Genomic DNA, 26,202 nt, shown 5'->3' with positions numbered 1-26,202 from the left:
AGTACTTCTCTAGAACTAGTGTTTCATATTCCATTAAGAGAGCAAGGCCACAGTGACTGACAAAGTCTATTGTCAACAATGACACAAAAATCACTAAAATAATATATGTGGGCAGAATAATGTCACAGCAGCCTGATTCTGATGCCTGCACAGCTCCTTGCACTCCCATCTTTTGTAAGATTCAGAGACAATGCCATCAATACTGTGGTATTTCATATTTGCCTGAGGAAAATTCGAGGCTGACCAGACCTTCTTTCTGTACTCTGAATATAAAAAAAATATGCTTTCATTTTTACTGTAGCTTCCACATGCAGTGCCTATCATTAAAACCTAAATTTCACAACACTTAGCCACACAATAACAGGCACTTTACATGTTGATGTGGTTTGGTTGTGTCCCCACCCAAATCTCATCTTGAATTGTAGCTCCTGTAATTCCCAGGTGTTGTGGGAGAGACCTGGTGGGAGATAATCATTTGGTGGGTCTTTCCTGTGCCATTCTTGTGATAGTGAGATCTTATGAGATCTGATGGTTTTATAAAGGGGAATTTCCCTGCACAATTTCTCTTCTGTTCTCTGCCACCATGTGACATGTGCCTTTCACCTTCTGCCATGATTGTGAGGCCTCCCCAGCCAAGAGGAACTGTGAGTCCATTAAACCTCTTTTTTTTTTTTTGTAAATTGCCCAGTCTTGGGTATGTCTTTATCAGCAGCATGAAAACAGACTAATAAAGTAAAGTGGTACTAGTAGAATGGGACACTGCTGAAAAGATACCCAAAAATGTGGAAGCAACTTTGAAACTGGGGAACAGGCAGAGGTCGGAACAGTTTGGAGGGCTCAGAAGACAGGAAAATGTGGGAAAGTTTGGAACTCCCTAGAGACCTGTTGAATGGCTTTGACCAAAATGATAATGATATGAACAATGAAATCCAAGCTGAGGTGGCCTCAGATGGAGATGAGGAACTTGTTGGGAACTGGAGCAAAGGTGACTCTTGTTATGTTTTTTTTTTTTTTTTGAGATGGAATTGTGCTCTGTCACCCAGGCTGGGGTGCAGTGGCGCTATCTCGGCTCACTGCAAGCTCCACCTCCCGGGTTCACGCCATTCTCCTGCCTCAGCCTCCCAAGTAGCTGGGACTACAGGTGCCCACCACCACGCCCAGCTAATTTGTTGTATTTTTAGTAGAGATGGGGCTTCACCGTGTTAGCCAGGATGGTCTCGATCTCCTGACCTTGTGATCTGCCCACCTCGGCCTCCCAAAGTGCTGGGATTACAGGCGTGAGCCACCGTGCCTGGCCTCTTGTTATGTTTTAGCAAAGAGACTGGTGGCATTTTTCCCCTGCCCTAGAGATGTGTAGAATTTTGAACTTGAGAGAGATGATTTACAGTATCTGGGGGGAAGAAATTTCTAAGCAGCAAAGCATTCAAGTGGTGACTTGGGTGCTGTTAAAAGCATTCAGTTTTAAAAGGGAAACAAAGCATAAAAGCCTGACGATGCGACGGAAAAGAAAAACCCATTGTCTGAGGAGAAATTCATGCTGGCTGCATAAATTTGCATAAGTAATGAGGAGCCAAATGTAATCACCAAGGCAATGGAGGAAATGTCTCCAAGGCATGTCAGAGACCTTTGCGGCAACCCCTCTCATCACAGGCCTGGAAGAAAAAATGGTTTCATGGGCAGGGCCCAGGGTCTCCATGCTGTGTGCAGCCTAGGGATTTGGCACCCTGCATCTCAGCTGCTCCAGCTGTGGCTGAAAGGGGGCAATGTAGAGCTCAGACCATGGCTTCAGAGGGTGCAAGCTCCAAGCCTTTGCAGCTTCCATGTGGTATTGAACCTGCAAGTGCACAGAAGTCAAGAATTGGGGTTTGGGAACCTTTGCATAGATTTCAGAGGATGTACTGAAATGCCTGGATGCCTAGGCAAAAGTTTGCTGGAGGGGCAGGGCCCTCATGGAGAACCTCAACTAGGGCAGTGTGGAAGGGAAATGTGGGGTCAGAGCCCCACACAGAGTCCCTACTGGGGCACCACCTAGTGAAGATGTGAGAAGAGGGCCACTGTCCTCCAGACCCCAGAACGGTAGATCTACTGACAGCTTACACTGTGTGCCTAGGAAAGCCACAGACACTCAACACCAGCCCGTGAAAGCAGCCAGGAGGGAGGCTCTACCCTGCAAAACTACAAGGGTGGAGCTGCCCAAGACCATGGGAACCCACCTCTTGCATCAGCGTGACCTGGATGTGAGACATGGAGTGAAAGGAGATCATTTTGGAGCTTTAAGATTTGACTGCCCCCCTGGATTTCAGACTTGCATGGGGCCTGTAGCCCCTTCATTTTGGCCAATCTCTCCCATTTGGAATGGCTGTATTTACCTAATGCCTGTACCCCATTGTATCTAGGAAGTAACTAACTTGCTTTTGATTTTACAGGCTCATAGATGGGAGGGACTTGCCTTGTCTCAGATGAGACTTTGGACTGCGGACTTTTGAGTTAATGCTGAAATGAGTTAAGACTTTGGGAGACTGTTGGGAAGGCATGATTGGTTTTGAAATGTGAGGACATGAGATTTGGGAGGGGCAAGAGGCAGAATGATATGGTTTGGCTGTGTCCCCACCCAAATTTCATCTTGAATTGTAGTTCCCATAATTCCCACATGTTGTGGGAGGGACCTGGTGGGAAATAATTGAATCATTTGGGTGGGTCTTTCCCATGCTATTCTCATGATAGTGAATAAATCTCATGAGATCTGATGCTTTTATAAAGGGGATTTTCCCTGCACAAGTTCTCTTCTCCTGTCTGCCATCATGTGAGACGTGCCTCTCACCTTCTGCCTTGATTGTGAGGCCTCCCCAGCCATGTGGAACTGTGAGTCCATTAAACCTCTTTCTTTTGTAAATTGCCCAGTCTCAGGTATGTCTTTATCGGCAGCATGAAAACGAACTAATACACGTCATACCATTGCTTTGACAACAACCCATGAAAAATACATTATGATTCCCATTTTATAGATAAGAAAGTGGAATCTCTGAGAGGTAACTTGTGGGTCACAGGGCTATTAAATAAGGAGGTCAGGATTCAGACCCTGGATTTTATATTCCAAAATCTGCACTCTTCCCACACACCAGTATCCTCTCACTGGCTCTCAATATATTAAAATATTTTTGCTCAGAAAGGACCCCGTATTTATTAATGACTGCTGTTTCTTTCCTAGCTGTGCAAAGCCATGCTGAGCACACTCAAAGTTAAGCCTCTAAACATAGAGGGTTTCTTCTACCTGCCCAGCTTCTTTCAACATATGGCATCTGCCCAAATTGGATCTTATCACAAAGTCTCTCATGACAAATATTCCCCAAGAGAGTCATTCTTCAACAAGCATGACTCTATCTTAATACATTTTGTATAAATTTTTATTAGTTTCCAAATCAAAGGCTATTAAAAAGAATCACGACTCTCTGAGAACTGGGAAAAAGTTTTGCCTGGATAAAAAGCTGCTTAAGAGAAAGTAACAAGGAGGAGTAAAAGAACACTTGTTTAGATAAAGAAGTCTTGTGACTTGTGCCAATTTCATATTTACAAATTGTCTCAAGGAAAAAGGGCATTGTGAAGTCTTCATATCTGCAGAAGACACATCCTGGTATTAAAAAGCTTGGCTCATAGGACTATACCGGAAAATCTCACAAAACCATATCAACTGACAGGCAATTGACAAAAAACCCAAACAAAACAAAACAAAAAACCCAAATCCAAAAAATACTGAAAAAAAAGGAGCAATAATGCTGAAAAGTAACAGTTTTAGGGAAAATAATTAAAACCACAGAAATACAAGGAAGAACTTAACCAATCCCTTATAACCTAAGAGAATCAATGACTTATTACAGATTTTCCAGAAACATTAAATGTGCTCATATATGCAAAGGGACAATGACTCAAGTGTTCATTCTGAATTCTTTTTAAAAAAGACAATGGAGACAAAACAGCAAACATTATCTGTCCCTGTAAACTCATGCTGATGGTGACCTCTGCCAAACTTTTCCTGACATCTCACCCTTGCTTAGATTCTTCTCCTTCCCTGTGTTGCTTTCCCTACTAGTAGTTTATGGTTTCTCTTTAATAAATCACTTGCACACAAATCATGAGCTCAAGGTCTACCTCTGGGGGAATCCAACCTAAGACAGGGATCTTATAAATTATATGACAAAAACAGCTCGTTACAACTCTAAAAGACTTAGGAATCACTGCAATTTGATATCTTGCTGTTTATTCACTATAGTCTTATCATAGCAGAAATTTATCTCATATGTAATTAGCAAACCAAGTCTCCCACATGAAACTATCTTAAAATAACTATTGCCTCAATTTCCTGGCTCATTAAGAAACAAGAATGTGTTTTGCTAATCTGAAACCCAAAGAATACCTTGCTTGAGTATTAAAAACATCAGAAAGTCTTGTTATCAATATGATAAATTACTCAGAAAAAAACGGAGATGGAGATAGAATCAGTACAGCAAGAAGTAGGAAAGCTGCATTTCTTTAAAAAACAACCAAGATAAAATGCTGGGCTTCTTAAAATATTTGGTATCACAATGCAATGATAGAATTGACTTGATGGAAGAAAATTGGGCATTCATACAAAAAAACTGATACTTTAGAGAGAATATGTTGCTCATGAAAAATTCTTTAAAACCAATTCTGCTGCTGAATATGGACACATACTAGAGGGTTTCCATTTTAGTTTTTATAGCTGTATCACTGAAGTTTATTTCTAGAATGACTCTAAATTGAATTTGTGCAAACTAAATTATTTTAAATGTGGTGGGGAAGGGGTTATATGTTCAGCAAACGCAGTTATCAGTACTTACTTTTTCCCATTTTACCTTTTTAGGTGATACTTATGGGGATTCACATTTTCATAGATAAAGGTTATTGCAAAACACATTTCGAGCAGTTTTCCTAGTTGTCAGTATCAGTACGTGATACAAGAAATGTCACCATTTCTTTGAAATTTGTTGAATATGAATATAAATGTTTCCTTTATGTGTTGTTCTTTCCTTATATGCTTCACTGAAAACCATCACTGGCAATTAATTACAAACTTTCAGATTCTACAAAAGGAAGGTGAGATTTGTGATAAACAATAAACAATCTGATTCACAAGATGCATGGTCTTAATTGAATCAATTTTCTCAGATTGCCGGTTTTTAAAATTAAGGAAATATTATTCAAAATATGAATCACAATATAAGAGGATTTAAGAATGAGAATGTTCATGGAAATAAGAGTAAATAAGAAACACCTTGCACATTCATGTTATATGGAAAAATCTTATGTTATGAAATCTTATCCAGCCAATAAAAATGTTTACAAATAATTTTTAATGACATGGAAAATGTTCATGAAATAATGCAAAGCAAAAATAAAGAATAAAATTTACATATATAGTATGTATACGTAAATTTCATGCAATTTCCAACTATATGAAAAAATATATATATATACACATAAAAGTGACAGGAAGGAAATTCAACACAAATGGAGACTATTTACCTCTGGGAAGTGGAATTCTATGTGAGACTTTAATGTTCATATTATATGGTTATGTAATTTTCTGTAATAAGCCCATTGATTCTATAATGAAAATATGTATCACACGATATTAAATGTTTAAGCGGATTGAGGTTTATGATATTTTATACAGTATGTATATGTAAATTTCATGCAATTTCCAACTATATGAAAATTGCATATATATATGTATATATATACACATAAAAGTGACAGGAAGGAAATTCAACACTAATGGAGACTATTCACCTCTGGAAAGTGGAATGCTATGTGAGACTTTAATGTTCATATTATATGGTTATGTAATTTTCTATAATAAGCCCATTGATTCTATAATGAAAATATGTATCAGAAGATATTAAATGTTTAAGCGGATTGAGGTTTATGATATTTTAAAAGTTGCAGACATTGATGCCCTTTATAGATCCTAGTACAATACTGAGATTAAAAACTTTAAAAAATTGTTTGCTGTGTAAGAATTTTATTAATTTGGCCGGGCGCGGTGCCCACGCCTGTAATCCCAGCACTTTGGGAGGCCGAGGCGGGTGAATCACGAGGTCAGGAGATCGAGACCACAGTGAAACCCCGTCTCTACTGAAAATACAAAAAATTAGCCAGGCGCGGTGGTGGGCGCCTGTAGTCCCGGCTGCTCGGGAGGCTGAGGCAGGAGAACGGCGTGAACCCAGGAGGCAGAGCTTGCAGTGAGCTGAGATCGCGCCACTGCACTCCAGCCTGGGTGACAGAGCGAGACTCCGTCTCAAAAAAAAAAAAAAAAAAACAAAGAATTTTATTAATTTCTTTGCATTAAATATTTTCATTATGCTTAATTACTCTGCAATAAAAGAACAATTATAAAAATTATGAAATGCATGTTAGCCTAATCTTATTATAAATTTAAATTGGTTAAACCATAACTTCTATTAACACAGGAACATTCTTATAAGATTACTGTTGATATAAAATGGTCACTTGCCTGCAATCTAAAATATTAGTGGTGACATTTTTATTAGTGAAGTTTTCACTTATATCATTTTCTTAGGAATAAAATACCAATTTCTCCAAGGATATAGTTGATATTATATATTCTCTTATGAGCTGACTTACTTTTGAGGGGATGGGTCTTCTTTACTCCCCTTCCAGCCCCAACATTCAGCCATGTTCTGGATTACATGGGCTTTATTGTTCTGTTTCTGCAATTTGCATTGAAAGGGAATGGTAGTTTCTTGGGATGTGAGTGCCAATTAACCCCTGCTGCCTAGAGGCATGACCTCTATACCAATTCTGGCTAGAGACAATACACAAGGAAGGGAAAGGGTAGTAGAATGGGAATATGGGGAAGAGTAGAAAATATACAGAGGATCCTTGAACAACATGGGTTTGAACTGCCCAGGTTCATCTATACGTGGATTTTTAAAAATAAACAAAGTTGGATCTCCGTAACCTTGAGTTCTGCATTTGCAACCAAACGAAGATTGAAAACACAGTATTTGTGGAATATGAAACCCACATTTATGGTGGGCCAACTCTCCCTATACACAAGTTCCACAAGGCCAACTTTAGCCTTGAGTATGTGTGGCTTTTGGTATACACCCGGGCCCTGAGACCAATCCCCAGCCTATACTGAGTCTCTCTTTATATAGACTCTCTCCACTTATAGATATATATGTAGAGAGAAAACCTATCTCTCTATATATTTCTATATATAGTCTAGGTATTTGAAATAATATATATCTTATATGAATATAATATAAACACATTAATAATTTGAAATAATATAGATCTCTATATAGAGACATATGTAGATACAGATAATAGATATAGTCTCAGGTAACAATCTTACTTATGACTATGGTGATCTATTATTTCAAACCCCCAAGAAAATGGTCTGAAATAGCTAGAAGAGAATAATTCGAATGTTTCTAGCATAAGGAAAAGATAAATACTTAAGGTGATGGATATCACAATTACACTGATTTGATCTTTACAAATTATATAAATGTATGAAATTATAACATATACCCTGAAAATATGTACATCTACTATGTATCAATAAAATAAAATGTAAAAAAATATTAAAAATGGTCTGGCAAGTTTATTTATTTGGACAATCCAATGTTTAACATGTCTCTGAATATCAGGTATTTGTGGCCCTGTGCCTATGGTGAGCCTTACAAGTAACACTTCCTTGGAGAAAAATGCTATAGAATCAAAATTTAAGTTAGTTTCCCTAAATGTAATTATATACTGAAATTGGTAAGGTCTTTGCTAGGAAAACGTCCACGGTTTAAGGCAGATCTGGATATTTTTGTTCATTTCTCTGTGACTCATTAAGCATTTGAGTTCCATTAGGGAGCCAATATGTTCATGCTGGGAGTTTCTGTTAATCCATTAAGAAGCTTTGTGGCAATTCTATTAGGATTAAACCAAAGTGTTTACCAAACTGGAAGTCCAGTCCAACAGTTCTCCTGGTGTTTTATGGGGACAATGAGTCTTTAGGCTTTTGAGAAGGTCAAACTAATTTTGTTCTTAGTGGTAGAGTAATAAGATTTGGAAAAACAAACAAATGATCAAACATTTGTAGTGTATTAAAAGGGTATTATTGCTTGGCGCTTAGACTCCTTGACTTCCAGGCTGAATGTATAATTCTTGAAATCACTTCAAATCCATTTGAACCAAATATTTAACCTATCTACAGGATTCCAAACAAGCAATTTGAATACACGCTCCCCTCCTGTTTCTCCTTCCTTCTCTTCTCCTAGCACTGAAATGACAAAACCAGTCACATTAAGAGAAAACCATAAGGTGAATGGCAGTTACTAGGCTGGGGTCTGTGGTCTCTTGGAGATACTAAGTTCTGGCTTATTTAGTGGCACATTTCAGCTGAGCCAGCTTTACACAAGAAACCAAAATACATTTGCTGGCGAGGATGCAGAGGAAAAGGAACTGTCATACACTGTTGGTGAAAATCTAAATTAGTACAACCACTATAGAGAACAGTTTGGCAGTTCCTCAAGAAACTACAAATTGATCTACCATATGATCCAGCAATCCCACTCCTAGGTATATACCCAAAAAAAGGAAGCCAGTATATTGAAGAGATATCTGCACTCCTTTGCTTGCTGCAGCACTGTTCACAATAGCCAAGATTTGGAAGCAGCCATCAACAGATGAATGGATAAAGAAAACGTGGTACATATACACAATGGTGTACTATTCAGCCATAAAAAAGAGTGTAATCCAGTCATTTGCAACAACATGGATGGAATGGAGATCACTATGTTAAGTGAAATAAGCCTGGTACAGAAAGACAAACTTCGCATGTTCTCGCTTATTTGTGGGATTTAAAAATCAAATCAATTGAACTCCTGGACATAAATAGTAGAAGGATGGTTACCAGAGGCTGGAAAGGGTAGCGTGGGGCTCGGGGGAGGTGGGGGGATGGTTAATGGGTTAAAAAAATAGAAAGTATGAATAAGACCTACTATTTGATAGCACAGTATGGTGACTATAGTCAATAATAACTTAATAATATATTTTAAAGCAAAGAATTTATTTGGATTATTTGTAACTCAAGGGATAAACACTTGAGGAGATGGATACCCCATTCTCCATGATGTGCTTGTTTCACACGGCATGCCTGTATCAAAACATCTCATGTACCCCATAAATATATACACCTACTATGTACCCACAAATATTTAAAACTTTTTTTTTTTTGAGACAGAGTCTCGCTCTGTCGCCCAGGTTGGAGTGCAGTGGTGCGACACTGCAACCTCCACCTCCCAGGTTCAAGCGATTCTCCTGCCTCAGCCTCCCAGTAGCTGGGACTACAGGCGCATGCCACCACCCCCAGGTAATTTTTTGTATTTTTAGTAGGGATGGGGTTTTACCGTGTTAGCCAGGATGGTCTCGATCTCCTGACCTCGTGATCTGCCCGCCTCGGTCTCCCAAAGTGCTGGGATTACAGGCGTGAGCCACCACGCCTGGCCTAAAACATTTTTTAAAAAATAAAAAAAAAAAAATTTTTGAGAAAAAATTTTTTTTAAAAATTCACTGCTAGAGCTGAATAAAACTTAGATTTGGATAGAAAGGAAGAAAGGAGAAATGTATGTTGTAAGGCAACCAATAGAATTTACCACTGAGGCAAGCCCAAGATTAGGTGCCAAAGTAAACATGTGCAGATATGTTTTCATGCATGGTGGTCAAATGGAAATGATGTACCCTTAGTGAGAATAAAGCTCACAATATACGGCTGAAATGAATATTCACTAATAAGTTGAGGATTTTTAAATACAGGTCAATACCACAAAGTAGATATTTAACAGTATTTGTTTTTAGGTGTGAGAGATCAAGTAGAGTAAAAATTTGTTAATGAGATTTTTTTGGAGTAGATATTATGAGCCACATACATGTTAGTCTGAGTTCTTTTGAAGTAAATGAAAAGCAATCTAAGGTACAAAATCAAAATAATCAACAATGATTTCCATTTTGTGCTTCCAAACTGTCAGTATTTGTATCCATTTGCAATAATTGTTGATAGCTCAATTTTATTTACAAGATTTCTGCTTTTTCTTCACTGCAGTAAAGCCGTCAATAAATTTGGGTGACTTATTCTCCATAGAGAACGTTAAAAATACTCTTACCCTCTAATAGTGAAAACCTGTGTCTCGCTATCTCCTACCACTCCTTCCTGCTTAGTCTGAAGGAGAAGAATGTATATAAATATATTTGAGCCTCTTGAATGAATTTAAAATGCAATGGTAGTAGGCAGATGCCTATTCCCCAGCTGATGATTTATGCCTGGAGGTAATTATCAGGCTTGCCATGTGCCTTCTGGGTGTGGAGCACCTTTACGAGTCCCCAAAGACCAGTCTCACCTTAATCAATGCCACACTTTAGTGGGCATGTGGACTGTGAAGCGCATTTGGGTGTCAGGCCTAAAATATTGATTCAGTACAATTTTTACACTTTTTCCCTCTTCTACTATTTTATCTCAAAGGACAACCTATTCAAACAAGTAAACACACAAACAAACAATAAATCCACTGCCTCCCAAACTCCACTTTACTAACTTTTCAGATAAGTTTATTCTTTGTAATCTTTTTCAGTCTAAAAAAAATATTTGGTTTCCATTTCCTTCTGAAACTGATTAGTACAGTCTGAAGGTGGCTTTGTGGCTCAACAGCCAAAACATAGTTGACCTATATTTGCCAATGTGAAAAGTCCTTTTCACATTTCAAAGGCAAGCACAAATGTTCACCTTTTCTGTGAAACCATTGCTTCAGTTTCTATCTTACTCGTAATTAATTACTTCTTCCTTTAGACTCCCACCAAAATATCAATGTGTACCTCTATAGCATGATGAAAACTATTGTAATAGCTAGCACCAAAGTTTACTGTTGTAATAAAATCTGTTACCCATCTAAATTTCTTGTGCTGATGGTTTTGGAGGATATCAAGGAAAAAGGACTAAGTTCTCTGGCCTGGCAAAGAAAAGAGTAAGGAACAGCTATAAGTGGTGAGACGCAAGGAGAGAGGAGAGTTCAACAGAAGCAGGGATACAGAGTCAGGATGAGCTATACAATTCACAAAAGTGTGGGAACGGGGGCTGTAGCCAGCTTTATATAAATTCCTGAGACAGTTAATTATTTGTGTCAACTTAACTGGACCACTGGGAGCCCAGATATTTTGTTAAACATTATTTCTGGATGTTTCTGTGAGGGTGTTTCTGTATGAGATTAATATTTGAATCAGTAGACTGAGTAAAGCAGGTTGCCCTCCCCAATATGGATGTGCCTCGTCTAACCTGCTGAAGGTCTGAATAGAGTAAAAAGCTGAGTAAGAATGAATTTTCTCTCCCTGTCTTCAGGCTGGGATATCAGTTTTCCCTTGCTACTGACTGCCAGACATGGATTGGAACTTATTGCATCAGTTCTCCCGGTTCTTAGCCTTTGGACTCGGACTCAAATTATACCATCATCTCTCCTAGGTCTGAACTTCTCAACCTCCATAATCATATGAGCCAATTCTTTATAATAAATATTTTTGTCTATCTATATCTATCTAATCTATCTATCTATCTATCTATCAAAAAAATGTTTGCAGAATTTAATTGCCATGCAGACCTACTGGGCTACAGTTAAGGTACCCTGAACTTATTTAGGTTGTACTTAAATTCATAATAAAAGGGCTATTCAGAGGAGATAAAGGGAGAAAAGCCAACAGAAAGTTATATTATCTGACCTAGATGCTTAATCTTGAGCTTCTTTCTTTAGCTTGGACTTTTTTCTTTACCAGTATGTAAACCACAATGACTGATAAAAATTGTTGGGAAGATCATAGCTTGTAAATCAAATGAACCAAAATCCTTTATTTTAATGCTCACCCTGCAGACTTATTATATTTCCCCTGAAACGAACTTTATTAAATAGCAATAGCTTTGGTAATACAAACTTCATAGTGTCTCAGACTGGGTTTTCCAGAAGCGAATTCTGCTATGTAGATTTGTGTGCAAGCGACTTATGTAGTGCTCTCAGGAGAAATCTGTTAAGGGAGTAAGGGAGGCAGGAGAAGGCAGGGAGAGGGGCTAAGCAAGGGTGTGATTTTTAGGTGAAGTCCAGCCTCAGCATCATCCCACGGGAAGCTCTGGAGCTTAAGTTGCATTGCAGAGTCTGTCCTGCCTTGAGGCAAAGGATTTCTGTACCTGTCAACCATTGGCTTTGGGCTACCCAGTTTACACTCAAGTTTACCTGGCACTTGTGTCTCTTTAATCCTATGGGAAACTCCAGTCACCCGAAGGTAATTTTGTACTTCAAGTCCTTAGAATAAAGCGCATGAAAACTAGAAGGTGAGAGGGACTCCAGGGGATCTGAGAAGAGCACTGATAGTGTCCACTGCAACTAGCAAATCAAGGGCACCACAAACCAACTATAGGGCTAATGATTATAACCAACAATTTTTGAGTGCTTACTGTATGCTGGCATTGCTCTAAGCTGTTTATAATATTCGCTTATTTAATCCTTAGAACAATCTTATGAGGTCACTAATATTATTTCTGTTGTCAAATGGGGAAACTAGATTTATCCATGGAAACATCTTGTCTAAAATGATACAAATATTTCATGCCGAAAGTAAGATTTGAACTCTGGCTGTATGATTCAACAGCATACACCCTCAACATCATGCCACCCACTTTGGAATGACTTCTCAATACACCAAGCTGTTAAGAGCGGTGGAGCCTGAGTCATATTACAGGAACTCAGAACAAAATGACACAACACATCTAATGCAGTTAATGCAGATGGAACAAGGAGACAAGACATAGCTTTAGAAAATCTGTTTTCTGTAAAAGTATCTCTTGGATTTATAAACAGCCTTTCTTATGCTATTCTCAAAAAAGTTTGAAGAGCCAGGAAACCAATGACTTTATTCTTGATACTCTGTTGTTTATTACACAATTTAACCGAATTTACTTATAGGGAATAAGGAAAGAAGACTAGGGAAGAAAAATGGAATGAGAAAAAGGAAGAAAGGGTATAATAATAATAACTGTTATTATTATTATTTTTTGAGATGGAGTCTGGCTCTGTCACCCAGGCTGGAGTGCAATGGCACGATCTTGGCTCACTGCAAGCTCCGCCTCCTGGGTTCAAGCGATTCTACTGCCTCAGCCTCCCGAGTAGCTGGGATTACAGGCGCACACCACTGCGCCCGGCTAATTTTTGTATTTTTAGTAGAGACGGGGTTTCGCCATGTTGGCCAGGCTGGTCTCAAACTCCTGACCTCAGGTGGTCCACCCTCCTCAGCCTCCCAAAGTGCTGGGATTACAGGCGTGAGCCACCGCGCCCAGCCAACAATTATTAATACAAGTTATTGATAATGACAGAAACAAATATTCTGAACAAAGTCCTATTCATTGTACTTCGTTGTCTCTGGGCATCTGGTTATTAAATTGTTTATTCCTATAGAAATAATTTTTTTTTTGAGACGGAGTCTCACTCTGTCACCAGGCTTGAGTGCAGTGGCGTGATCTTGGCTTACTGCAACCTCCACCTCTGGGGTTCAAGTGATTCTCCTGCCTCAGCCTCCCGAGTAGCTGGGACTACAGGCACGCACCACCACGCCCTGCTAATTTTTGTATTTTTAGTAGAGAGGGGGTTTCACCATGTTGGCTAGGATGGTCTCAATCTCCCGACCTCCTGATCCGCCCACCTCGGCCTCCCAAAGTGCTGGGATTACAGGCGTGAGCCACCACACCTGGCCAGAAATGATTTTTTTTTTTTTTTTTTTTTTTTTTTTTTTTTGAGATGGAGTCTGGCTCTGTCGCCCAGGCTGGAGTGCAGTGGCGCAATCTCGGCTCACTGCAAGCTCCGCCTCCCGGGTTCACGCCATTCTCCTGCCTCAGCCTCCCGAGTAGCTGGGACTACAGGCGCCCGCCACTACACCCGGCTAATTTTTTGTATTTTTAGTAGAGATGGGGTTTCACCGTGTTAGCCAGGACAGAAATGATTTTTAATTCCCCTTAGAATGTCATCAATTCCTAGCTAATATGTCACCCACTATAAACAACATAATTTTTTTTGGCAGTGCATTACACAAATTAGTTACTTTTCATGACTTGACTACTAATGTCAAAAATATTATTCATGATTTCTTTGAAATTATTAACTACATTTTGTTGCCACCTGAATTCTATGCATAGAAAAAGTGCAATAATTTTCATCAAAACTTCTGTTTCTTCAAGATTAGTTGAATATCTTGGAAAAGTGGAAATGAAGCTTCTGGGCTCTTAACTGTGAAATAAACATCAATCAAGAATACTTAAATGTATTTCCATTTATAAAGATCCTAGTGGCTTTGGGCACATTAAAGATTTTTTCAACATGTGAATATAATCACATGATAAGTTTTCTCCTCAAGTAAAATAAACATAAGCTTCTGATTGTAGCTTGGGGAGCCATACAGGACACAAAACCTACACATTGCATAGTTGGCAGTGACTGAGGAAGGAACTCTATTTCTGCTCCTTTTTTTCTGGGGTGAAATGTAATGACCAAATGTATTTTAAAACAAAGACAGTACAGGCAGTAGCCAATCACAGTGGATTTTGCAAATGATCAGAACAATGATGTGACCAATTAGAGCAGGTGACGCAACCAATCAGAATTGATGCTGGCTGAAATATTAGGTGAAGTCATACCCAGGAAACCAGCTAAGTATGAGTTCTGCCTACAGTGGATATGAAATTCAACTGTGCCCACATCATTCGACTTTCTTCATAAGAAACTTATTTTTAAAAATTCAAGTGGTTTCTGGGGTATGATGGGTACTTTTTTCTCTCCAGGTTCCTTTCTTCTCGCAGCTGTGCTGGAGGCAAATCCCCAGTAAGACTGATCTAACAATGGCATTACAAATAAATAATAGCTAACATTTATTGAACACTTAGGTGACAGGCACTACATATGTATAAACTTCCTTAATCTTTACAACAACCCTATAAGGTGGGTACTGTTATTATCTTTGTTTTACCGATGAGAAAACCAAGGCGTAGGGAAGTTGAGTAGCTTGCTCAAAGTCACACGACTAATACTTGCCAGAGCTGGTACTCAAACTTGGGTAGTCCTCCCTCTTAACTAAAAATTATGACTTTATTAGCAAATTAAGTGTTCTCATCAATACCACTTTATTAGCTAAATTCCATTTTCATGTCTGGCTAAATGGTGAAATGCCAAAGTTTTCTGATATTTGGGCTACTGCTGAGAACTCATGAAGTTCCTAACTGACATCTGTCCCCATTGTGGTTGCACTTGGCCCATTTCTGATCTAAATTGCTTCAAACAAACAGAAAGCAGTCAAGGAGGACTGAAAAAATAAAAAGAATACTACCTTATTCTCTTGTCCTCCACTTTTTTCAAATATTCATCTCTCTTTAGGACGCCCAGGATCGTTTCCTTCTCATGATCTAATAAAAATGACAGATTGATGAACTCTGAGTTCTTAGACATGGTATTTCAGCAGCAGCTCTGAGTAGCAGTGGTTGAATCTTCAAGAAGGTGAATTGATATCTACAACTAAGGTTCCCCCAACCAACTCAGAATCACTCAGTTGTTTGGTGTAAAGTGTGTTTTTTACGAGGTCTCTGCAGAATTGCGGATAGTAGTTACGTATTCTTTCAGGCTATACGTAGAACAGCCTCCACTGGGATTACACTCCAAGAAAGTCATTATTGTTTTAACTGAAAAATGTCTCCAAAGCCTTTGCTGTGGTGTACAGTCAGGCAGCAGCTGAATTTATCTAACGATGCTCAACTTCAATTCTTCGGAACAGGAATCAGATCTGCTGGGACAGAATGCAGAAAACACTAAGATGGTGGAGAAAAAAAGAGGAGAGAAAAATTTAATTAGACTATTTTTCCCATAGCACTTGTAAAACTGCCTAATTTTTGAAATTTTGTTGTCTCTAACTCAAAAAACTATTTTTTAAAACAGTAAACATGCATTTATTAAATCCTTATTTAGTGTTTTTTTAACCAGGAAATGTTATTTGTATTTAGTTGATTCCTGGTTCTCTATGCAAATTCAGTTTTCTCCATTATAATTAGCTTCCTCCGCCAGCTGCATCACATCGCCACTCTTGCAGCTGACTGATGGGTGAATTGGGTCACCACTTTGGGACACTAAGTGCACAATCTGGACTGCCCATAACAGGTTAGGGCCTTTAAGTGGCTCCCTCCTTCTTTCTTCCTTCCTTTCCAAAACTAGGTCCACAGCATAAAAAGCCCTGCTGTTGAGACAAATATGAACCTCTGCTACATGCATCAACCTAAATAGATCTCACAAACACTGCTGAATAAAAAAAATTAAGTTACAGGCTGGGTGTGGTGGCTCACATCTGTAATCCCAACATTTTGGGAGGCCAAGGTGGGAGGATCTCTTGAGGCCAGGAGTTTCAGACTAGCCTGAGCAACATAGTGAGATCCATGTCTCTACAAAAAATTTAAAAATTAGCTGGGCATGGTGGCAGACACCTGTAGTCCCAAGTACTTGGAAGGCTAAGGCAGGAGGTAATCACTTGAGCCTAGGACTGTAGTGAGCTTTGCGATTGCACCACTGCCCTATAGCCTGGGCAAAAGAGTGAGACCCTGTCTCTTAAAAAAAAATTACGTTATGGAAGAATTCATGAAAAACGATAGCATATATATATATGAAGTATATAACTTGCAAATATATATAGAATTTAGAAACACATACATTCATAGTATAAATATAGGCAAATTAGGAAATTCAAGATCATGATTACCTCTGGTGGACACAGGTATTCAATTACAGAAGAGAACACAGGGGCTTCAATGCATTGGGTAATGTTTTGCTCTCAAAATGAGTGTTTATATCTCATGATGTACATGGTTGTTTGTGAATTATTCTAGGTATGTATTATATATTGTAAAATGGATGTTTTAAAACTACCCCTTTGTCAACATAAGAAGCTCACCAGGCCCTGACTCTCATCCTAACTCTTGAGCACGTTTTCATTGGTTTGTTACCTGGATTCTCTCTCTAAAGCTGCTTAAGAATGATGACTTCTTGGGTAATCTACCTGATTTTTGTGATTGGGCATCATCCCATGATACTGTCCCTTAGCTTCCCCCCAGATCTATGAACTACAATTTACCTGCAAGTTACACTTGGTATGCCTGCCTCTAGTAAGGCTCCCAGGAATAACTACATACATACTTAAAGGCTGCTTTGGGGCCTCCCAGTAACCATAAGGTCAGGCTGACCCCAAAATCTCAGGAGATCTGAAAGGAGAGGATCTTGTCCAGAGCTTCCTCGACTTCCACAAACCCCCATGTGTTTGTTCTAGACAGTGTACACCAAACCAGAACTTTGCTGAAATGTCTCAGAAATGAACTGCTTCCTACAGACCAAGAGCCAGCCCCCTATTAGGAAGCTGTTCAGGTTAGTGCGTATTCTCTGGATTTACTCCAGGTCTTCCCTCCATCTTGAAAGCTCTAGAGGCAACAAGGCCCAGAGTGCTCCAAGGTTGAAAAGAACAGGAAGCAATAAGGTTAGGACAAACAGGGCTTTTCAGAAAAGTTAATTGTTTTTTGCATCACTGTCAACTGCAGTCTCCGCAGAGAAAGAATACAGTTGTTTTTTTCAACCCCTTGTGTATCTCATCTGGTATTGTGATGAAATGGAAAAAAAACTGAAAACTCAGTGAATGACTATGTTATCATTACAGCCAGGGTTCATTGAAGACATATTTTGTGTTTGAAATGTCAGACTTAGACTGTACTTTGTGAATATTTTATAGAATCGTATTCAGAAATTATTCAAGGGGTTGGTAGCTATAAAAATGCTTGACCTGAAGCTTATAGCTATCCCTGCCTTGGGCTATAAATGCAAATCTTCTCTCTAAAAATCCAAGAGTCTGCCTTGTGAGGAGGATGAAGGGAGGAAAGTAACACCATGGGTAGCACATGAAGGTGACAGAGAACACGAGAGATCAAGTGAGAATATAAGAGAAATAAAATTGCCCTGTGAGAGTTTAATTAACAAAATTAGTCCTAAATGAATTTTTATTCATCTGTACCTGGACCAACAGACTAATATTATCTTAACTGGTGTGTAAATGGGTGGCTAAGGAGATCAGAAGTAGCCAAAACTCTATCAAGTTTTGATTAATCGGAAAAAGGAATTGTGAGGCTAGTCTTAAGCTGTAGTAAAATCTGTACTTTGTGCTATAAATTTGTCTTTCTGTGTTGTTCTGTAATGGAGAAGGGTACCTTAGGATAGAACACAGGCTTAGGACTCCTGTAAGCCCGCTGTTCAAGCCAGCCCAGCAAACTGGTCAGTTAGAAACTTTGCCGCAGGTCCCTAAAAAAAACAAAAACAAAAACAAAAACATAAAACTGGATAAAGTTTCCCTCTCATCTTATTTTATTTCTTTGAGAGCTTGACCTTATAACTATGTGGCAGTACTTTCTCTTGGTCTCTACCATCCGGAGAACAGGAACTTTGGAATTCACGGTTAGCCCTAAAAATTATCTTGAGAAGTTAAAAGCCTTTGCAAGTTCAAAATTGGCTGCTCTAAGCTCCTTCTGGGAAGGGCAATGGAAACTGCCCAATGCTGTAGCTCAGCATCAAAGGCTTCACCATTTTACAATGGTGGCCCAGGTTCAATTCCAGGATTAGGGAATGAGTCTTTTCTAGTTAGATATCTGTGTGACCTTTGCTATTTGTAGATTCTCTTCCCCACCCATGATGAACAACTGCCGGCTTCACTTCTGAAATGTTTCCTTTCTTTGAGCACCTGGGAGGTTACCTTTGGTAAAGTTCAGAAGACAGGAATATTGGCCATTTGGCCTGGCTAAAGTTCGGTAATAAGAGATTTAAAAGGACTTTTTAAAAAGAGCGCTATGGTTAAAAGTTAGCTTATTTAAAGCGGATATTCAAGCTCTAACAGCATGAGACTCCTTGGGAAAAACAGAGGAGGCACCACAGACTGGGTTTTGGGAAAAACTTGTTTTCCTCATGAAACTCCAGGAATTGGAAGTGGATAGATTCCTTTAAAAATCTAAGGTTCTATTCTGTTTTGCATTGCATTATCCAATGTTTTTTACTTTTGGGGGGTCAGAAATTGCTTAGTATTATGAGAGAACTTTGGTGTGTAATAACTAGGTAGGAAATATACTTTTGGGGAAGGCTAATGGCAGTTATTGGGGGAATATGTGGCTTTTTGCATGTTTAGATCAGAGAAGCATGCTGTTGGCAACCTAGAAGGTTAAAAAAAGTCCCCACCCACCGCTGAAAGATAAGACTCCCATGGAGATGGGCTGATTCCCTCTTTTTGGGATCCAGGATCTGACATAAAAATGGGATCCTTAATTTTGTATATCTGTTTTGCCTTCCAGCTGTGCCTGCAAGTTAAGCCCTAGAAACTGCATGCCTTAAAGACAAACTTAGAAACTGGCAAATGAAAAGTCTTACAACTACTGAATCTTTTTCTGTAGGTGTATTTATATGTGTTGTGTGTGTGTGTGTGTGTGTGTGTGTGATATTTTTAAAAACTTTAATTAGTTTAAAAATAAGAGCTTAAATCAAACATTTTGTCAGAAAAGTAAAAAGTGTAATGCCTTTTAGTACACACGACTTAAGTAATCTTTGGAAAATAAAAACAGTTTTAAAGATTATTGATAAAATAAATACATTTGGTCTAAATTTTACAGGTCAGATATCAAGTTTACTAAATGCTTTAAGGTCATAAACTGCTTCTTTGACTTCTGAAAATTGTTCAATTTACCTACTTTAGAGCATTAGATTCTAGATAAGACCTGGGGACATGTGATGTTAGCCATGCCCCCTAGCTATGCTGGAAAAAGTCAAATCTTATCTGTTGTCCTAGGCGCCACACCTGGTACATAATTAAAATCGCTTACTAACCAGGTTTTTCACCAAAAGTAAAAATTGCTAAAAGCTAACATTGTAATATGTTATTGAGACAACTGAAGAAACAGTTTTACATGCAAGGTGTGTAAAGAAACTGAAATGCATTTTTGGCAAAATATTATAATAAGTCATAGGAATATGGATTTTTTTTTTTGCCTAAAAGTTTAAAGGATTGTTTGAAGTTAGATAGGATATGCTTGAAGGTTTGAGTGAGTTGTGAAAGGCTTGTGACAAACTAATCTTTTAAAAGAAATTCTGTGTGTGACCATATTGGCTAAAGTTAAAGGGGTATTATTCAGTTCTTCCATGAATTGAACATTGGAATATAAGCACAACAGGTTTTTCTTAGAGCACTAATCTGCTTTTTAACATAAATTTGTAAAGGGTCATAAAAGGTATAAGAATCTTACCTTATGGTCAAATACTAAAATTGGGTAGATATATCTATAAAGTTTTATTAAGGATAGGGTTTAACATTAGCAGTACACTAATATAAGAATGACACTTGGCTTATTTGGTATAAAAATCATACAAGAAACATTGTCAGCATTGCCACCGAGGTAATCAAATCTCTTTGTCAATCATATCTTTTGACTGTGACTGCCCTAAGACATTTTGTCATCCACCAACAGTTGTTGTCTTATTTTAATCCTACTTAAAAGGTGGTTTATAGTCAGCTAAAGGACTTTAACAGGTGTTCTTGAATGCAGGTTTCTGATAACATTGGGGATTATGACATTAGAATAAAGAAAAAACTTTCAGGACTCTCATGAAAAGCTGAAATGTTAATAAATACCAAGCAGGACAGAAGTTAACTGCATGAATTGAGCTAATAGAAGACCAAAGTGATCTTTTTGACTTTTTGCTTAAAACGTTGCTGATCCTTTGTTTTGTTTTTCAGAGACAAGAAAACTTTTCTTTTGAGCTATTTACAGCTTTTAACAGTTGAGTAAAGTGTACTCTTGTGAACAAAATTTGAGGCATATTTGTTTCTCTCTACCTGACTTCTCCAGAATTTGAACCTATTTGTGAGTATTCTTAACTTATGGCAATACAGTTATTTGCATAAGCACAATAAGAACCTGTTTTCTTTTGCAACAGGACACAATTGGAGAAACTGGTTATTTTACCAAGGCTTTGACTGGAATGATGCATTTTCCTTTAAGGAATCAAACTTGACTTGTAGAGCCAATAAAAGCCCCTTGGGAAAACTGGCCTTATATCTTGTCTACACATTCCCTGTACAGGGTTTCTGACTTGTGGTAAGTAAAGAATGTCACTTTCTAATAGGTCCAGGAGCTGCAAGTTATCTTGGGACCTCAAGAGGAGAAGAATTGGCTGGGTGCAGTGGCTCATGCCTGTAATCCCAACACTTTGGGAGGCTGAGGTGGGCAGATCACGAGGTCAGGAGTTCAAGACCAGCCTGGCGAACATAGTGAAACCCCCATCTCTACTAAAAATACAAAAAATTAGCAAGGCATGGGGGCAGGCACCTGTAATTCCAGCTACTCAGGAAGCTGAGGCAGGAGAATCACTTGAACCCGGGAGGCAGAGGTTGCAGTGAGCCGAGATTGTGCCATTGCACTCCAGCCTGGGCAACAAGAGTGAAACTCCATCTCAAAAAAAAAAAAAAAAAAGAAGAAGAATTTATTCATAGGTATTTGAGGATATAAACCCATGGCTGGGCTTGGCTTTAAAAAAAGGTCTTATTTGAGATTTCTTATGGAACAGAGTTCCATCAAAGCCAATTTAAAAAGCCTATGTGAAAAATAATTATTCTTGCTGCACTTTATACAAATAATCAGGTTAAGTATAAGACTAAGGATTATTTTGCAATCAAATCGTTCTTACTATGATTTGTCTTTAATACAAATGGAAAACTGGAGAGAGAAAAATTGTGTTTCCAGAAGTATGGTACTCCTGTTATTAAATTCTAGTCTCATCAGTTGTTTTTTCTGTTGTTGTCGTTTTTTTCCTGCAATTTAGACTGACCCTGCTTATTCCTGTGAACCAATTCGTGATGTCTGACTGCATCTCAAAAGAAACAGAAGGGCTGTGTAATGTAAAAATATGGTTCAATATTCTAATTCTGGGCACATATTGGAATTGGCTAGTGACTCCATATCAGCTTGTTTCCAACAGTCGCCCAGTTCATGGAAAGCCTTCTAATTTAGTTTACTTGGAATAATTTTGCTTATTTTGCTTTACTGTTGTGGAATATATTGCTGTTGTACTCTTTGTGTCATAATGCAAAATAAGTTTACTGAAAATTTTCTTAAATTGAACACTTACTAATCTTCCAGATATCACCTTTTGTCAGAACTCAAGAGTTATGAATGGCCCTCACTGTACTGACACTTTCTAACTGAGCTCCTCTCTATGCTGAATACAAGAGACCCTAATAGTTAGGCAGGAATATCATCACCCCTGTTCAGCATGACGAAGTTACAAAAGATGGATCTTCATTCCTCTGCAACCCTTAGGATTAAGGATTCTCTTGTAAAAGGGAAGGAGAAAATGTCAGAAGTGTTTGAACCAGAGCAATGCCATCTTAAATAGGAGCTGGGTAAAATGAGGCTGAAACCTACTGGGCTGCATTCCCAGAAGGTTAAGTATTCTAAGTCACAGGATGAGACAGGAGGTCAGCACAGGGTACAGGTCATAAAGACCTCGTTGATAAAACTGTTTGCAGTGAAGAAGCTGCAAAACCAAGATGGTGACAAGAGTGACCTCTGGTCATCCTCACTGCTACACTCCCACCAGTGCCATGACAGTTTACAGATGCCATGGCAACATCAGGAAGTTACCCTGTATGATCTAAAAAGGGGAGGCATGAATAATCCACCCCTTGTTTAGCATATATTCAAGAAATAAGCATAAAAATGGACAACCAACAGCCCTTGGGGCTGCTCGGCCTATGGAGTAGCCGTTCTTTTATTCCTTTACTTTCTTAATAAACTTGTTTTCACTTTACTCTGTGGACTCACCCCCAATTCCTTCTTGTGTGAGATCCAAGAACCCTCTCTTGGGATCTGGACTGGGACCCCTTTCCAGTAACAGTTGGCTAAGGAGATCAGAAGTAGGCAAAACTCTATCAAGAAAATCAGGATGTTTTCTCCAGAAGGCAGCACTGAACTATGATTATAAATTTAGTAAAATAGAATGCAGTTGATGATAACACAGTCCTTCCGGAGAAATACAAGGTGAAGAAAAGGAGACAGTGAACCAAGGCATAGACAAGGAAGATCTAAGGAGCTAGGTGATGTCAGTGCCCATCCAGACTCCAACTAGAGAAAGGGAATGAAAATGAAAATAGTTGTTTGTTCCCTGTAGCGCATGTTCCATGCTACGTGATGGAGCCTCATTCTGAGAAATTTTCATGCCATGAATCACTCAAATCATACAGCTAATTCCCCTTGCTCAATCTCACTTCCTCCCAGACACTTTTGATTATAAGTTGGCTTCCCATAGAGCTCTCCCTTCAGGAGTGAATGTTCTGGTCCTGTCTATGGAGTTCTCCATATTTGGTTTAGTTTGAACCCATGTCAGATCTGTTTGCTGTGTGCTAACCAAATCAAATTTTTCAGCCTTTGCACTGAAGACCAGCATCTGGACTGCAATGACTTCACCTGAGGATATATCATCATTGCATGTCTCTTTTCAGCTATTTCATACCTCACCTGGAGAATCCCTTACCCATTACACATTTTAATCAAGTAGAGAAAAAAATGAGTAATTGATCCTCATTCTTTTAGTTAAATGGGGCTAGTAAACACTAGTCAGATTAGAAGGGTGAAATTCATTTTTCTTTTATTCTTCAATTCCTAACTTAAACAGATCTCTCTCTTTTAATATAGATGTAGATTTTTCCCTCTGTGGCCAGTAACTTTGTTGAACTATGCTAAGCTATTTAAAAAGATGACAAGATGCTTTGTATGTCATTCTGTTGCCTTTCAGCATAGATAACTTCGGACAAGTCATTAACTTCTGATTATCAAAAAGATGTGGTAATCAAATATTCTCATAGCATCACAAAGGGACATAAGTTTAAAAAGCATCTGTTTTGAGTAACACAAACTTAAAAATAATAGGGGCCGATATTTGAATCAAAGGAAAGGGTATATCTGAATTTATCTCATTAGTGTGTACTTGAAATGCAGCTTTAAATATAGAATGTTTCTGAGAGTGCTCTTAGGATGAAATTAATAGAAATAAAGTTAATTTCCTGTTTGTCACCATGTGACAACACAAATTAGATGAATTTTCAGCACACTTACAGAGATGTTTAGGGTGCTTAGAATACAAGCTAAATCACATATGCAAAATTCCCTTGAGGATGTCTTTCAAATAGAGGAGCAGTCATCCTGCAAGGCAGCTGTGATTGGATTACCACAAGCACAGCAGTCCACGTGACTGTCAAAAGGTGAGAACTGCCATGCTGTGGATAGAGAAAAAAGTAGTACTTTTACAACGAACCCCAGACTGAATGATTCAAAGAGAGATGCTATGGAATTACAGGCATTTCTTTGCAATAGAGCTGTTTCTTCTCACACGGGCAATTCTGTGTGGTACATTACATGGGAGTGCCATAGTCAAGATTTTTTTTTTTAATTTCACAATGATATTGATTCTCCAAATAACAATAGAGAGGCTAACAGTGCCATCAACTTCATACCAATGCTTCAAGAGCACTATCCTCAGAATGCTCCAAATAATAACCACTAACACTTATTCAACTAATTCTTATGACTTCCTAATGAAACAAATTGCTATTATTCCTATTTTATAGATGAGAAAACTGAGGCACAGAGATGTTAAGTAACTTGCCCAAGGTCAACTGGTAAGTAATTCAGAATAGTTTGGTTTCAGGGACCCTGCTTGTAACCACTACATTTGAGGCCACACAGTGACTTCATGGAACAACAGTATCCCATGAGATGTTATTAGATATTATATGGAATTGTTAACAGTGCTATATTAGTCCATTTTCATACTGCTATGAAGAAATACCTGAGACTGGGTAATTTATTTTAAAAAAAAAAGAGCTTTAATGGACTCACATTTCCATATGGCTGGGGGGGTGCTCACAATCATGGTGGAAGGCAAAGGAGGAGCAAAGGCACGTCTTACATGGTGGCAGGCAAAAGAGTGAGTGCAGGGGAACTGCCATTTATTAAACCATCATATCTCGTGAGACTTATTCACTATCACCAGAACAGCATGGGAAAACCCATCCCCATGATTCAATTACCTCCCACCAGGTCCCTCCCACTACATGTGGGGATTATGGGAGCTACAATTCAAGAGATTTGGGTGGGGACACAGCCAAACCATATGAAGTGATGTAGTTCAACAAAAAATTTGGATATGTAGAGTTAAACCAAGTTAAATATTTTTTTTTCTACAGAACTTCTCAGAGTCTTTAATGTCCACTGTGAATTTTCACAGAACTCTCAGTTTGGAAAAAGGTATTAGGTTGGTACCAAAGTAATTGCAGTTTTTGCCGTTACTTTTAATGGTAAAAACTGCAATTACTTTTGCACCAACCTAATATTTAAGATCATTGTTTATTTTCTTGGCATTGTGTATTTTGATATTTTTAAAGAGAAGACTACTTCTACCTTTAAAAATGCTGGCTAAGAGAAAGCCTTAATAAAAATTTCAAAAGAGAAAGATTTGAAAAATAAGTTATAAGATACATTTACATTATAGCATAATTATCAATAGTAGAAAGTTTTCAATAGTCTAAAGTTAGAAGCTGTTAGAATCTATTAGAGTTAGAAGCTCTCGAAGCTGGAAAAGACAGCAATACCAATGTTCAATTTTAAAACGAGGTATTTAAAATATATTGACATGGAAAATATCTAAGTTATATTGTGAGCTGAAAATAGACAAAATAATTATTCTTTTTAATGCAAATGCTTTTAAAACAATGCAGTAGATATATGAATGTATATAATAAATGTAAATGCATAATAAAAGGCACAGAATAATACATATTGATCATGAATCAGGTTGCGTATGAAGATGAGAGTTGGATTGTTAGGGGTCAGAGAAGGGATGAAAAGGGACTTATTTCCATATTGTTTATTGTTTTGGATGTATTCATGTAACCATATATTATTTTATGTCTTTAAAAAATTTTCAAGAATCAATAAGGTGTGGTGACTGACTAGAGTAAGAAGCCAAAGAA

At 38.3% G+C, this 26,202-nt stretch overlaps 1 protein-coding gene across 12 annotated transcripts in view; it reads right to left on the bottom strand.

Moving 5' to 3' along the window:
• SYTL5 (synaptotagmin like 5) overlaps positions 1-26,202 on the bottom strand; it is a 242,611-nt gene that overhangs the window by 80,725 nt on the left and 135,684 nt on the right. For 6 of the 12 annotated variants that reach the window (XM_063660109.1, XM_063660106.1, XM_063660107.1 and 3 more), the window contains 2 exons: positions 18,347-18,437; positions 15,445-15,894 (listed from right to left, as the gene is read on the bottom strand). In XM_063660109.1, the coding sequence (XP_063516179.1) occupies positions 15,445-15,563 (119 nt within the window). In that variant the 5' untranslated portion in view covers positions 15,564-15,894; positions 18,347-18,437. Of the gene's footprint in view, positions 1-15,444; positions 15,920-18,346; positions 18,438-26,202 lie in introns of all 12 variants that reach the window. The other 6 variants (XM_063660108.1, XM_063660110.1, XM_063660116.1 and 3 more) reach the window with 2 other exon arrangements.

This window comes from Pongo pygmaeus, chromosome X, assembly GCF_028885625.2.
Source record: "Pongo pygmaeus isolate AG05252 chromosome X, NHGRI_mPonPyg2-v2.0_pri, whole genome shotgun sequence".
Taxonomy (NCBI): domain Eukaryota; kingdom Metazoa; phylum Chordata; class Mammalia; order Primates; family Hominidae; genus Pongo; species Pongo pygmaeus.
This window is presented reverse-complemented; position numbering and strand designations above follow the sequence as displayed.